The 15,051-nt window shown below is 44.8% G+C and overlaps 1 protein-coding gene across 8 annotated transcripts in view; it reads right to left on the minus strand.

Moving 5' to 3' along the window:
- Positions 1–158: 158 nt before the first annotated feature.
- grip2b (glutamate receptor interacting protein 2b) overlaps positions 159–15,051 on the minus strand; it is a 197,692-nt gene continuing 182,799 nt past the window's right edge. For all 8 annotated transcript variants that reach the window (XM_087801823.1, XM_087801821.1, XM_087801819.1 and 5 more), the window contains exons 20-24: positions 14,140–14,411; positions 13,905–14,076; positions 9,946–10,139; positions 2,674–2,820; positions 159–1,897 (exon numbers count right to left, since the gene is read on the minus strand). In XM_087801823.1, the coding sequence (XP_087657949.1) occupies positions 1,730–1,897; positions 2,674–2,820; positions 9,946–10,139; positions 13,905–14,076; positions 14,140–14,411 (953 nt within the window). In that variant the 3' untranslated portion in view covers positions 159–1,729. The remainder of the gene's footprint in view (positions 1,898–2,673; positions 2,821–9,945; positions 10,140–13,904; positions 14,077–14,139; positions 14,412–15,051) is intronic.

Below are 15,051 nucleotides of genomic sequence, written 5' to 3' on the forward strand. Positions count from 1 at the left end.
TTATTTCCCTATTTTTTAAAAAAAAGATTAATTATGATATTGTTTATTTCAATATAATAATATTATTTTAATGTTATATTTAAACCGTTAAAATACAAAACAATTATATGTAAATAAACAGTTTTCATTGTCAAACAGACAAAAAGACGTTGATTTGACGTTTTATTTTTTTTAAAACTCTTCACAGTTTCTCTCCAAAAGAGAAGAACAGATTGTTTCATAGAAAAACGACAACAACAACAACAAGTCTTTACATCTCGTCTCCACGTCTGCGAGTCGGTTTTTGTTGGAAGATCTTCGTCGTATAAAAATATCATTTGACATAAAGTAGAACTTCACACCATCTGGACACAACACGGTCCGACTGAAGCCCAGTCTGGAGCCGTCTCTGTGCTTTTATTTTGAAACTTTTACAGCTGATTTGTTGGAGTTTTTTCCTTGTGCTTTGTGCGTTTTTTGTTGTTTTTTTGCCACATGGTCGTCTGTGCTTTTCTTTGAACCATATTTACGTGGCCCTTGTGACGTCTGAGAGAAATTAGAAATTATTGATTATTGATTTGACTCAAGAGTTTAAAAACAACTTTTTATTTTCTTTTTTATTTATTTAATTTGCCTTTTTTATTATTTAATTTCTCTCAAAATCACTGAAATAAAATAAAAATGTACTTTTTATTTTACATATTTCCATGTTTTGTTACCTGGTGATAAAAATGTACAGTAAAATGTTTATAAAAAATACACAAAAAACTACTTTTTTTTCTTGTGCGTACTTACATGTTGTTGTTTTTTTTTGTTTGTTTAATTTTCTCTCTTATTTGTTTAATCTTCCCATCCATATTATCCTCCCTTCATTATTAGGGTCTCTCTTATTTGGGGCGACCAGGAGAGACTCAGAGTAGAACCTCAAAGGAAGTCGAACTGGGTTGAAAAGGAAAAACATGGCCGCCTGTTTTGATTGACACTCTTGGATGTTCGGCAGGTTCCAGACTGGGCTCAGATCTGACCTTTGACCCGAAGATGCATAGGGATTACACACACGCACGCACACGCACACACATCCGCACACAGCAAACACAGAAGGCTTCTTTGTTTTTTTTTGTTGCTCTAGAAAAAGTTCTGGTAGAAAAAAGTCATGGTCGTACTTACAGTGGACGGGTCAACAGTGTGGATGTGTGTGTGTGTGTGTGTCTGCTGCTGCTGCTGACACACACAAGTACACACCGACACACACACACAATGATGAGGATCATTTTTGTGCGATGAAGAAATTTGTCGACCGTCACTTTTGTGCGTCATTTTCTTAAAATCTAAAAAAAAAAAAAAAGGTTTTGTGCTACAAATGTTTTAGACTCCAGGAGTCCCACAGCACCGGCGTGAGTCCTACAGACCCAGCGTCACTTCAACTCTCGTGCGTCTCTCAGTGAATTAAATAAAGTTAAAAACAAACAAGTTTCGAGGACGGATGATGTCTTGAGTCGACAAAAAACACACACCTGCGGGAACACACAACGAGTGTGTGTGAGTCAGCGGCAGCAGACGGTTGTGTAGTTTTGTCGTCGTCTCAGAAGAAGGTGTTGCTCAATAACCGCGCGGTCATGTGACCAAACCAGAGCGACTGATGGTGTGTGTGAGCATGCAAAGTGTGTGTGTTGTGAGAGTGTGTGATAGCATGCAAGTGTGTGTGGGATTATTGCCAAGTGTGTGTCCCAGCTGTGTGTGTGTGTGTGTGTTAGAAGTCCAGCGGGTGGTCCAGAGAGTTGTTGTTGTCCTCCGGCTGGTCCTCGTCCTCCAGGCCCATGGGGTTGCGACTGATGACCAGTTCTAACCGGTCGCCGGCCTCGGTGATGAGAGGAACCGCCAGACAGCAGTCGAAGTCTCTGGTCCTCACGTGGTTCACCTGCCACAGGTGAGTCTGAGTGTGTGTCTTGGTACCACATTTGTGTGTCGGAATATTGACAAGGAAAACAAAAATGTGTTTTTTTGTGGGATTCGATGTTGTTTGTTGCAATAATTGAATGAGAATATACTTATATATACTATACTATAAACACATTTAAACTTTTAAAAATAAAAATACATTTTCTTAATTAATTACATTTTTTTTGTACATTTTGAAGCTTTTCAAATTCAACGTAACTTTTTTTCAATAAATATAAAAAGCTACGTAAAGAAAATGTACAAACAAAATACTTGTTTATTTGATTTATATTATATTAAACATTTTAAGTATTAAAAAAATATATATTCATAAATTTAGGGTTTAAAATAATTTAATGACTCAAGAAATTAATAACAATTTTAATGCATTTTCAAGTATTTTTTTTCTTTCATCACTTACTTTCGCGTATACTTCCTTTTTTAAGTAATTTTTGTACTCAAGTACTTTTACTTTATTACTTTTGTATACAAAACATAAATTAAACATCTCAAGGTACAAATTACCAAAATAAATTATTTAATTTAAAAACCTTCTAATTAAGGATTTATTGAACGACATTTTTAGAAGAAACTGATGTTAAAAAAACAAAAATGTTTTCAACGCTAATCAACTTTAGCTTAGCTTAGCTTAGCTTAGCTAGTGGATATGTTTAAGTTGAAGATTATAAAGTAAGTTAATAAATCACTTAAATAAGACGTATTAAATAAACCATAAATGTCTTGCTGCTCTGGTACCTGCAGGATCCGGTCGTAGGGTCTGAGTCCAGAACGGTCCGCGGGTCCCTCGGCTCGGATCATGTTCACGTAAACGCCTTTTTCCAAGAACCCGTCAGAGACGCTGAAGCCGAAGTCGTCGCTCTCGGGGTCCTTGATCACCGTCACCTGCGGCGAGGTCGGGTGAGGTCAAGGGTCACGCGCTCGTCTGTCTGTCACTCACAGGTGACTCGAGAAAGTTAAACGATTATTGTGTTCTGACCTCAACATCTCAACTTCAAACTTTTATCATTTCCACTCATTCCACTCTTTCTTTTATTCCTCTTTTTCTATCCTTTTTCTCCCCATTCACTTGACCTTCGACCCTCCAGCAAATTGTAAAATCTATTCACATTTAGAAACTTCATTCAACTTTAAAAACACCTTTGTCTACTTACTGTTACTGATACTACTACTTCTACTTGTAATTCTACTTCTACTCCCATTACTACTTCTACTACTACTTCTACTACTACTAATTCTACAACTTCTTACACTTATACTACTAATTCTTATACTACTTCTTCTACTTCCACAACTTCTTCTACTACTACCTCTTCTACTATAACTACTACTTTTTGTACTTCTTCTACTCCCACAACTTCTGATACTACTACCTCTTCTACTATAACTACTACTACTACTTTTATTACTAATTATTCTACTACTACTTATACTACTTATTCTACTTATACTCCCATTACTACTTCTACAACTACTTCTAGTACTACTTCTTATACTTATACTACTAATTCTACAACTTCTTATTCTTATACTACTAATTCTTATACTACTTCTTCTACTCCCACAACTTCTTATATTACTACCTCTTCTACTATAACTACTACTTTTTCTACTTCTTCTACTCCCACAACTTCTGATACTACTACCTCTTCTACTATAACTACTACTTTTTCTACTTCTTCTACTCCCACAACTTCTTATATTATTACCTCTTCTACTATAACTACTACTTTTTCTACTCCCACAACTTCTGATACTACTACCTCTTCTACTATAACTACTACTTTTTCTACTTCTTCTACTCCCACAACTTCTTATACTACTACCTCTTCTACTATAACTACTACTTTTTCTACTTCTTCTATTCCCACAACTACTTATACTACTACCTCTTCTACTATAACTACTACTTTTTCTACTTCTTCTACTCCCACAACTTCTGATACTACTACCTCTTCTACTATAACTACTACTTTTTCTACTTCTTCTACTCCCACAACTTCTGATACTACTACCTCTTCTACTATAACTACTACTTTTTCTACTTCTTCTACTCCCACAACTTCTTATATTACTACCTCTTCTACTATAACTACTACTTTTTCTACTTCTACTACTCCCACAACTTCTTATACTACTACCTCTTCTACTATAACTACTACTTTTTCTACTTCTTCTACTCCCACAACTTCTTATATTACTACCTCTTCTACTATAACTACTACTTTTTCTACTTCTTCTACTCCCACAACTTCTTCTACTACTACCTCTTCTACTATAACTACTACTTTTTCTACTTCTTCTACTCCCACAACTTCTGATACTACTACCTCTTCTACTATAACTACTACTTTTTCTACTTCTTCTACTCCCAAAACTTCTGATACTAGTACCTCTTCTACTATAACTACTACTTTTTCTACTTCTTCTACTCCCACAACTTCTGATACTACTACCTCTTCTACTATAACTACTACTTTTTCTACTTCTTCTACTCCCACAACTTCTTATACTACTACCTCTTCTACTATAACTACTACTTTTTCTACTTCTTCTACTCCCACAACTTCTGATACTACTACCTCTTCTACTATAACTACTACTTTTTCTACTTCTTCTACTCCCACAACTTCTGATACTGCTACCTCTTCTACTATAACTACTACTTTTTCTACTTCTTCTACTCCCACAACTTCTTATATTACTACCTCTTCTACTATAACTACTACTTTTTCTACTTCTTCTACTCCCACAACTTCTTATACTACTACCTCTTCTACTATAACTACTACTTTTTCTACTTTTCTACTCCCACAACTTCTTATACTACTACCTCTTCTACTATAACTACTACTTTTTCTACTTCTTCTACTCCCACAACTTCTGATACTACTACCTCTTCTACTATAACTACTACTTTTTCTACTTCTTCTACTCCCACAACTACTGATACTACGACCTCTTCTACTATAACTACTACTTTTTCTACTTCTTCTACTCCCACAACTTCTTATATTACTACCTCTTCTACTTCTTCTACTCCCACAACTTCTTATACTACTACCTCTTCTACTATAACTACTACTTTTTCTACTTCTTCTACTCCCACAACTTCTGATACTACTACCTCTTCTACTATAACTACTACTTTTTCTACTTCTTCTACTCCCACAACTTATTTTACTACTACCTCTTCTACTTTTTTCTTCTTCTCAACCTTTTTCAGTTTATTTCAATGTTTCTACATCAGTTGTTTTTCTTTATATCATCATCTCAACTGTTTCCAAACATTTTCACTTTGAATACTAATTCAATACTTTCATTTCACTTTAGATTCAGTTCACATGCATTTACTTCTGGAAATGTTCTAGTTTTAATATTTTGTCTGAATTTCTGTGAATCTTGTTTTATTGTTGAGTCAATGTTGGAGTCAGAGTCACACTCGTCCTTCAGTGACTCTGACTCGTCTGTAAGTGACTCTGACTCGTCCGTCTGTGACTCTGACTCGTCCGTCTGTGACTCTGACTCGTCTGTAAGTGACTCTGACTCGTCCGTCTGTGACTCTGACTCGTCCGTCTGTGACTCTGACTCGTCCGTCTGTGACTCTGACTCGTCCGTCTGTGTCTCTGACTCGTCCGTCTGTGTCTCTGACTCGTCCGTCTGTGTCTCTGACTCGTCCGTCTGTGACTCTGACTCGTCCGTCTGTGACTCTGACTCGTGCGTCTGTGACTCTGACTCGTCGGTCTGTGACTCTGACTCGTCGGTCTGTGACTCTGACTCGTCCGTCTGTGACTCTGACTCGTCCGTCTGTGTCTCTGACTCGTCCGTCTGTGTCTCTGACTCGTCCGTCTGTGACTCTGACTCGTCCGTCTGTGACTCTGACTCGTGCGTCTGTGACTCTGACTCGTCGGTCTGTGACTCTGACTCGTCGGTCTGTGACTCTGACTCATCCGTCTGTGACTCTGACTCGTCCGTCTGTGTCTCTGACTCGTCCGTCTGTGTCTCTGACTCGTCCGTCTGTGTCTCTGACTCGTCCGTCTGTGACTCTGACTCGTCCGTCTGTGACTCTGACTCGTCCGTCTGTGTCTCTGACTCGTCCGTCTGTGTCTCTGACTCGTCCGTCTGTGACTCTGACTCGTCCGTCTGTGACTCTGACTCGTCCGTCTGTGACTCTGACTCGTGCGTCTGTGACTCTGACTCGTCCGTCTGTGACTCTGACTTGTCGGTCTGTGACTCTGACTCGTCGGTCTGTGACTCTGACTCATGCATCTGTGACTCTGACTCGTCCGTCTGTGACTCTGACTCGTCGGTCTGTGACTCTGACTCGTCCGTCTGTGACTCTGACTCGTCCGTCTGTGTCTCTGACTCGTCCGTCTGTGACTCTGACTCGTCCGTCTGTGACTCTGACTCGTGCGTCTGTGACTCTGACTCGTCGGTCTGTGACTCTGACTCGTCGGTCTGTGACTCTGACTCGTCCGTCTGTGACTCTGACTTGTCGGTCTGTGACTCTGACTCGTCGGTCTGTGACTCTGACTCATGCATCTGTGACTCTGACTCGTCCGTCTGTGACTCTGACTCATGCATCTGTGACTCTGACTCGTCCGTCTGTGACTCTGACTCGTCAGTCTGTGACTCTGACTCATGCGTCTGTGACTCTGACTCGTCCGTCTGTGACTCTGACTCGTCGGTCTGTGACTCTGACTCGTGCGTCTGTGACTCTGACTCGTCCGTCTGTGACTCTGACTCGTCCATCTGTGTGACTCTGACTCGTCCGTCTGTGACTCTGACTCGTCGGTCTGTGACTCTGACTCGTCCGTCTGTGACTCTGACTCGTGCGTCTGTGACTCTGACTCATGCGTCTGTGACTCTGACTCGTGCGTCTGTGACTCTGACTCGTGCGTCTGTGACTCTGACTCGTCCGTCTGTGTGACTCTGACTCGTCGGTCTGTGACTCTGACTCGTCCGTCTGTGTGACTCTGACTCGTCCGTCTGTGTGACTCTGACTCGTCGGTCCGTGACTCTGACTCGTCCGTCTGTGACTCTGACTCGTCCATCTGTGTGACTCTGACTCGTCCGTCTGTGACTCTGACTCGTCGGTCTGTGACTCTGACTCGTCCTTCAGTGACTCTGACTCGTCCGTCTGTGACTCTGACTCGTCTGTAAGTGACTCTGACTCGTCCGTCTGTGACTCTGACTCGTCCGTCTGTGACTCTGACTCGTGCGTCTGTGACTCTGACTCGTGCGTCTGTGACTCTGACTCGTCCTTCTGTGACTCTGACTCGTCGGTCTGTGACTCTGACTCGTCGGTCTGTGACTCTGACTCGTCCGTCTGTGACTCTGACTCGTCGGTCTGTGACTCTGACTCGTCGGTCTGTGACTCTGACTCATGCATCTGTGACTCTGACTCGTCCGTCTGTGACTCTGACTCGTCCGTCTGTGACTCTGACTCATGCGTCTGTGACTCTGACTCGTCCGTCTGTGACTCTGACTCGTCGGTCTGTGACTCTGACTCGTGCGTCTGTGACTCTGACTCGTCTGTCTGTGACTCTGACTCGTCCATCTGTGTGACTCTGACTCATCCGTCTGTGACTCTGACTCGTCGGTCTGTGACTCTGACTCGTCCGTCTGTGACTCTGACTCTTCCTTCTGTGACTCTGACTCGTCTGTAAGTGACTCTGACTCGTCCGTCTGTGACTCTGACTCGTCCGTCTGTGACTCTGACTCGTGCGTCTGTGACTCTGACTCGTCCGTCTGTGACTCTGACTCGTCGGTCTGTGACTCTGACTCGTCGGTCTGTGACTCTGACTCGTCGGTCTGTGACTCTGACTCGTCCGTCTGTGACTCTGACTCGTCCGTCTGTGTCTCTGACTCGTCCGTCTGTGACTCTGACTCGTCCGTCTGTGACTCTGACTCGTGCGTCTGTGACTCTGACTCGTCGGTCTGTGACTCTGACTCGTCCGTCTGTGACTCTGACTCGTCGGTCTGTGACTCTGACTCGTCGGTCTGTGACTCTGACTCGTCCGTCTGTGACTCTGACTCGTCCGTCTGTGACTCTGACTCGTCGGTCTGTGACTCTGACTCATGCATCTGTGACTCTGACTCGTCCGTCTGTGACTCTGACTCGTCCGTCTGTGACTCTGACTCGTCCGTCTGTGACTCTGACTCGTCTGTAAGTGACTCTGACTCATGCATCTGTGACTCTGACTCGTCCGTCTGTGACTCTGACTCGTCCGTCTGTGACTCTGACTCGTCCGTCTGTGACTCTGACTCGTCGGTCTGTGACTCTGACTCATGCATCTGTGACTCTGACTCGTGCGTCTGTGACTCTGACTCGTGCGTCTGTGACTCTGACTCGTCCGTCTGTGACTCTGACTCATGCGTCTGTGTGACTCTGACTCGTCGGTCTGTGACTCTGACTCGTGCGTCTGTGACTCTGACTCGTCCGTCTGTGTGACTCTGACTCGTCCGTCTGTGACTCTGACTCGTCCGTCTGTGACTCTGACTCGTGCGTCTGTGACTCTGACTCGTGCGTCTGTGACTCTGACTCGTCCGTCTGTGACTCTGACTCGTCCGTCTGTGACTCTGACTTGTGCGTCTGTGACTCTGACTCGTGCGTCTGTGACTCTGACTCGTCCGTCTGTGACTCTGACTCGTCCGTCTGTGACTCTGACTCGTCCGTCTGTGTCTCTGACTCGTCCGTCTGTGACTCTGACTCGTCCGTCTGTGACTCTGACTCGTGCGTCTGTGACTCTGACTCGTGCGTCTGTGACTCTGACTCGTCCGTCTGTGACTCTGACTCGTGCGTCTGTGACTCTGACTCGTCCGTCTGTGACTCTGACTCGTGCGTCTGTGACTCTGACTCGTCCGTCTGTGACTCTGACTCGTGCGTCTGTGACTCTGACTCGTCTGTAAGTGACTCTGACTCGTCCGTCCGTGACTCTGACTCGTCAAACTGACTCTGACTCGTCCGTCTGTGACTCTGACTCGTCGGTCTGTGACTCTGACTCGTCGGTCTGTGACTCTGACTCGTCCGTCTGTGACTCTGACTCGTCTGTAAGTGACTCTGACTCGTCTGTAAGTGACTCTGACTCGTCCGTCTGTGACTCTGACTCGTCCGTCCGTGACTCTGACTCGTCTGTCCGTGACTCTGACTCGTCCGTCCGTGACTCTGACTCGTCTGTAAGTGACTCTGACTCATCTGTAAGTGACTCTGACTCGTCTGTAAGTGACTCTGACTCGTCCGTCTGTGACTCTGACTCGTCTGTAAGTGACTCTGACTCGTCAGTCTGTGACTCTGACTCGTCAGTCTGTGACTCTGACTCGTCCGTCTGTGACTCTGACTCGTCTTTAAGTGACTCTGACTCGTCCGTCTGTGACTCTGACTCGTCTGTCCGTGACTCTGACTCGTCTGTAAGTGACTCTGACTCGTCTGTAAGTGACTCTGACTCGTCAGTCTGTGACTCTGACTCGTCCGTCTGTGACTCTGACTCGTCTTTAAGTGACTCTGACTCGTCCGTCTGTGACTCTGACTCGTCCGTCCGTGACTCTGACTCGTCTGTAAGTGACTCTGACTCGTCTGTAAGTGACTCTGACTCGTCCGACTGTGACTCTGACTCGTCCGTCTGTGACTCTGACTCGTCTGTCCGTGACTCTGACTCGTCTGTAAGTGACTCTGACTCGTCTGTAAGTGACTCTGACTCGTCAGTCTGTGACTCTGACTCGTCCGTCTGTGACTCTGACTCGTCTTTAAGTGACTCTGACTCGTCCGTCTGTGACTCTGACTCGTCCGTCCGTGACTCTGACTCGTCTGTAAGTGACTCTGACTCGTCTGTAAGTGACTCTGACTCGTCCGTCCGTGACTCTGACTCGTCTGTAAGTGACTCTGACTCGTCTGTAAGTGACTCTGACTCGTCCGACTGTGACTCTGACTCGTCCGTCCGTGACTCTGACTCATCCGTCTGTGACTCTGACTCGTCTGTAAGTGACTCTGACTCGTCAGAGAAGACTCACCTTGTGCAGCTCCAGCGGCGTCGGCGACAGGATTCCTTGCATCTCCTCCTTGATGCGCCGAGACTCCCACGTTCTCTCCGACACTCGCAGCGACGCCTTGGGTTTGTTCTCGTGGTGCAGCAGCGCCGACAGGCTCTCCTGGTGCAGCTGGAGGTTCTGGTGCAGGAGACCTTCATGGAAGTGTTCCTCCAGGTCTGAGGAGGATGGAAAGTCAAAAACCTGATGTAACGACTTTCATCGATCAATAATTAATACTTTAAAAAGTTTGTTTTTCCTTCTCTATGAGCCGAGGAAAGTTATAGATATCAGCGTCATCAGAATATTTAAGGGTTGAATTTTTCTTTTCTTTCGAATAATAGAATTAATAAAAATGGAATATTATTATTTTTACACATAGTTTTATATTCTAATAATAATAATGATTCTATAAATGTTCTGAATTCTATGTTTTTTAATCCGTAGCCTTTTAAATTCAATATATAAATGTTGGTATTTGATCCAACTTTCAGCCAATCATAGTGGTTACATTTTTATATTGAATTTAAAAGGCTACAAATTAAAAACTATTGTATTTACAACATTTATTTTTGAATTATTTGAATGAAAATATGAAACTCTATGTGAAAAAAAGAGTTTATTGATTTTAAATTTTTTTTTATTAATTATTTTAATTGAATTATTGAATAATGATAATAGATCATTAAAGGCGCCGACGAGGACGGCTGCCTCTTCCAGTAGCTCCGCAGCAATTTCTATAATTTTCTGTTTTTTATTAATTTTTTACTATAATCTTTTTAAATGGATACTTTTGAACATGGAAAGAATCGTCTTGTTTACTCAAGAGAGGATCTACTGTCGCTGAAGTCAATGGCACGGGCTGGAGATCGCCACAAGATCCCGATCGAACTTCAGCGCCGTTACAGAGGCTGTCGGGCAGGGAGGAGGCTAAAGGCTAAGCTATCGGACAATCGGAGACGTCACAGACCAACGATCCCCACGATCACGATGGGGAACGTCAATTCACTGACGAATAAGATCGATGAGCTGTCTGCCCTGAACAACCAGCGGATCTACAGAGAGAGCAGCTTGTTGATCTTCACGGAGACGTGGCTCACTCAACTGACTCCGGACTCACACGCTGAGCTGCCTGGTTTCAGCACCGTCAGAGCGGACAGAGATGCGCGCGCGTGTGGGAAGCGCAGAGGAGGAGGTCTGATCATGTACGTGAATAAACGCTGGTGTAGTCCGGGACACGTTACTGTAAAGAAAGTCTCTTGTTGTCAAGATTTAGAACTGTTGGCTGTCAGCATGCGTCCATATTATCTACCGCGTGAGTTCAGTCACGTGATCGCGCTGTGTGTCTACATTCCTCCGAGCGCTGCGGCTGCATCTGCCTGTGAGAAGATCCACACAATGACAGCTCGACTTCAGAATCAACATCCTGACGCGTTTATCATCATCTCTGGAGACTTTAATCATGCCAACCTGGACTCTACTCTGCCTACTTTCCATCAGGCCGTGGATTGTCCCACCAGGAATAACAGGACAATTGACCTTCTTTATTCCAACTTGAAGGACGCCTACAGAGCCAAACCTCTTCCTCCACTTGGAAGGTCCGATCACAACCTGGTCCACCTTCAGTCACAGTACACTCCTCTGGTGCAGAGACAGACTGTGACCACTAAGACAATCAGAAAGTGGACACCAGCTGTGGAGGACGCCATCAGAGACTGCTTTGAAACAACAGACTGGGATGTGCTGCTGAGGTCTCATGGTGAGGACATCGAGGGACAGACACACTGTCTAACAGATTATTTAAATTTCTGCTTGGACGTTGTCGCCCCTACTAAGACTGTCCGCTGTTACCCTAATAATAAACCGTGGGTAACAAAGGAGGTCAAGGATGTCCTTAACAGGAAGAAAGTGGCTTTCAGGAGCAGAGACAGGGACGCCATGAGGTCAGCTCAGCAGGAGGTGAAGCGATGCTTGAAGGAGGCAAAGGACACCTACAGGAGGAGGTTGGAGGAGAAGCTGAGCCGAGAAGAAATAAGAGAGGTCTGGGATGGTGTTAAAACCATCACTGGACACAAGACCAAGGCCTCTCTGACTGCAGTGGACACGGTGGATGAGGCAAATGGACTGAACAACTTTTTCAACAGGTTTGAGCAGGTCACCTCACCCTCACTGCTGCCCGCCTCAGGACCTGCCCCACCTTCTTGTGCCCCCCCCAGCTCCACAGAACCACTTCCCAGCTTCACCTCACTCCAGGTACAGGATGTACTTCGGAGGATTCGTCCAGGGAAGGCTGCTGGTCCTGATAAGGTGTCTGCTCGACTGCTAAAGACCTGCGCTGCTGAACTAGCTGAGCCACTCCAGCATGTCTTCAACCTCAGTCTACGGCTGGGGAAAGTACCAACTCTGTGGAAGACTTCCTGTATCGTTCCAGTCCCTAAAAAGATCCGACCAAGTGTGCTGAACGATTACAGACCGGTGGCACTGACTTCGCAGCTGATGAAGACACTGGAGCGGCTGGTCCTCAAACATCTCACGCCACAAGTCCAGCACGCGCAAGACCCCCTGCAGTTTGCCTACCAGCCAGCAGTTGGTGTGGAAGATGCCATCCTTCACCTCCTGCATCGGACCTACTCCCACTTGGATAAAGGAAGCGGTTCAGTGAGAATCCTGTTCCTGGACTTTTCTAGTGCCTTCAACACTATCCAACCCACTCTGCTGCAGGACAAACTGACTAAGATGCATGTGGACCCTGGTCTGGTCTCCTGGATTACGGACTATCTTACTGATCGACCACAGTATGTCAGGCTGAAGGACATCAAGTCTGACACTATGGTGTGCAGTACAGGAGCACCTCAGGGGACAGTACTGGCCCCTCTCCTCTTCACCATCTACACTTCAGACTTCTGCTACAACTCAGAGCTGAGTCTCGTCCAGAAGTATGCTGACGACACTGCCATTGTTGGATGCATCAGGGACAACAGCGAAGACGAGTACAGGAGTCTGATACGTGACTTTGTGGACTGGAGTGAGAGGAACCACTTGCAGCTGAACACCTCAAAAACCAAGGAGCTGGTCTTGGATTTCGGGAGGTCCAGGACAAAGCCACGTCCAGTGTCCATCAGAGGCGACGAGGTGGAGATAGTGGACAACTATAAGTACCTCGGTGTGTGGATGGACAGTAAACACAGACACAGACCATGTGTATAAGAAGGTTCAGAGTAGACTGTACTTTCTGAGGAGGCTTCGATCATTTAACATCTGCAAGAAGCTCCTCTGCATGTTCTACCAGTCTGTGGTGGCCAGTGTCCTGTTCTATGCTGTGGTGTGTTGGGGTGGAAATGTGTCCAAGAGGAGTGTCAACAGGTTGGACAGGTTGATCAGGAGGGCTGGTTCTGTGGTTGGAATGAAGCTGGACTCACTGGTGACAGTTGCTGAGAGGAGATCATTGAACAAACTACTGTCCATCATGGATGATGACAGTCATCCTCTGAACACTGTCATCAGTGAGCAGAGAAGCAGAATGAGTGCACGAATGCTCCTACCCAGGTGCAAAACAAATAGACTCAGGGACTCATTCATCCCTCGGGCTATTAAATTGTACAATTCTGGGTTCGGGGGCAGGAGTGGAGTGAAAGTATCTGGATGTTCTGTTCCATGTTAGTCTTTGTATCCTTTGTCTTTGTTGTTTTTCTTTCCTTGACCTATGTCCTTTGTCTTTGTCTTTAGACTTAGATTGTGTCATCTTGTTCTTCCTCTTTATGTTCTTCTTATTTTATTTTTTATGTATTATTTTGTATTGTTTATGAAAAATTGCTGGCTATTGGTAAAAAACAATTTCCCAAAGGAGACCTCCTGAGGGATCAATAAAGTTTTACCTTACCTTACCTTACCTTATAAAAAAGCAACAACATGTATTCTAGTGTTGCCTACGAGGCTGCAGTTACCGTGGTCGTCCAGCAGAGGGAGGTCGCCGTGCAGGTGCGCCCCCTGGTGGTGGAGCAGCAGAGAGTTCCTCCGCAGTGGACTCAGTCTGCTGTGGCTCAGGATGGCGTCGGCGGACGACTTGTGTCCTCCCTCGACGCCCAGACTGATGGCCGAGCCGGTCATGATGGACGCCTGCACACGGAGAGGGTCAAAGGTCAGGGAGGAGGTCGGCGGGGACCAGAGGTCTGAACCCACCTCGATCTCCCGGAGCAGCTCCGACTGCCCGCAGGTCTCCAGGTCCTCCAGGGCCTGACACCAGAAGCTGTCGTCCGAGTCCAGGACGATCCCGTCCGGCTGCTGACCCATGAACCCGGCGGGTTTGTCCCACTCGTCCTCGCTGAAGCCTCCGTCCGTGAACGGGTAGTTCTGCCTGCGGCCCATAGGGGGCGTGTTGTTGAGCTGCTGTTTGGCGCTGCGCCACTCGTGAGGGTGGAGTGCGATTCCCGCCGCCTGGTGGTTGTAGTTCCCTGGAGAGAGACGACCATCTTGACTTCTGGTGACGTGTTGGTGAAGCTTCATGAAACAGTGTCATTATGTTCAGAGTTCACTAGATGGCGTCTCTGCACTATTTTCCTTTGTTTTGAACAAGTGTTCTAATGAAACATCATTTTTAAACTGATGGCGCCACCTACTGACCTCTGAACAACATGACACTGTTTCATGAAGCTTCATCAACACATCACTACGATGTAGTGTACTCTGAAGATAATGACACTGTTTCATGAAGCTTCACCAGGACATCACATTTGTTTTTGTTAAATTCAAAATGGGGAATAAAAAGTTTTTTTTTATATATATATACAGTATATGTATTTCACTTATTTATACTTTAATTTTTTTTTCTTAAAAATAAATGTATAAACTGGTTTGTTTAATAAAAAATAAAAAACAAATACTATTTGAATGTTTCAAAGATTTAAAACTCTTAAAGGGACTTTTTTAATTTTAATTTATTGGGGATAATAATTGATTATTGGATTTAAAATGTTTGATTCTTGATTTATTTTTATTTCTGATTTTACTTTTATTTAATTATTTTTTTTTATAAAAAACGTTCTTTTTATGATTTAAATGTTTCAAAGAATCAAAACTATTTTAAAGGACTTA

Source organism: Callionymus lyra, chromosome 10, assembly GCF_982586985.1.
Source record: "Callionymus lyra chromosome 10, fCalLyr1.hap1.1, whole genome shotgun sequence".
Classification (NCBI taxonomy): Eukaryota; Metazoa; Chordata; class Actinopteri; order Syngnathiformes; family Callionymidae; genus Callionymus; species Callionymus lyra.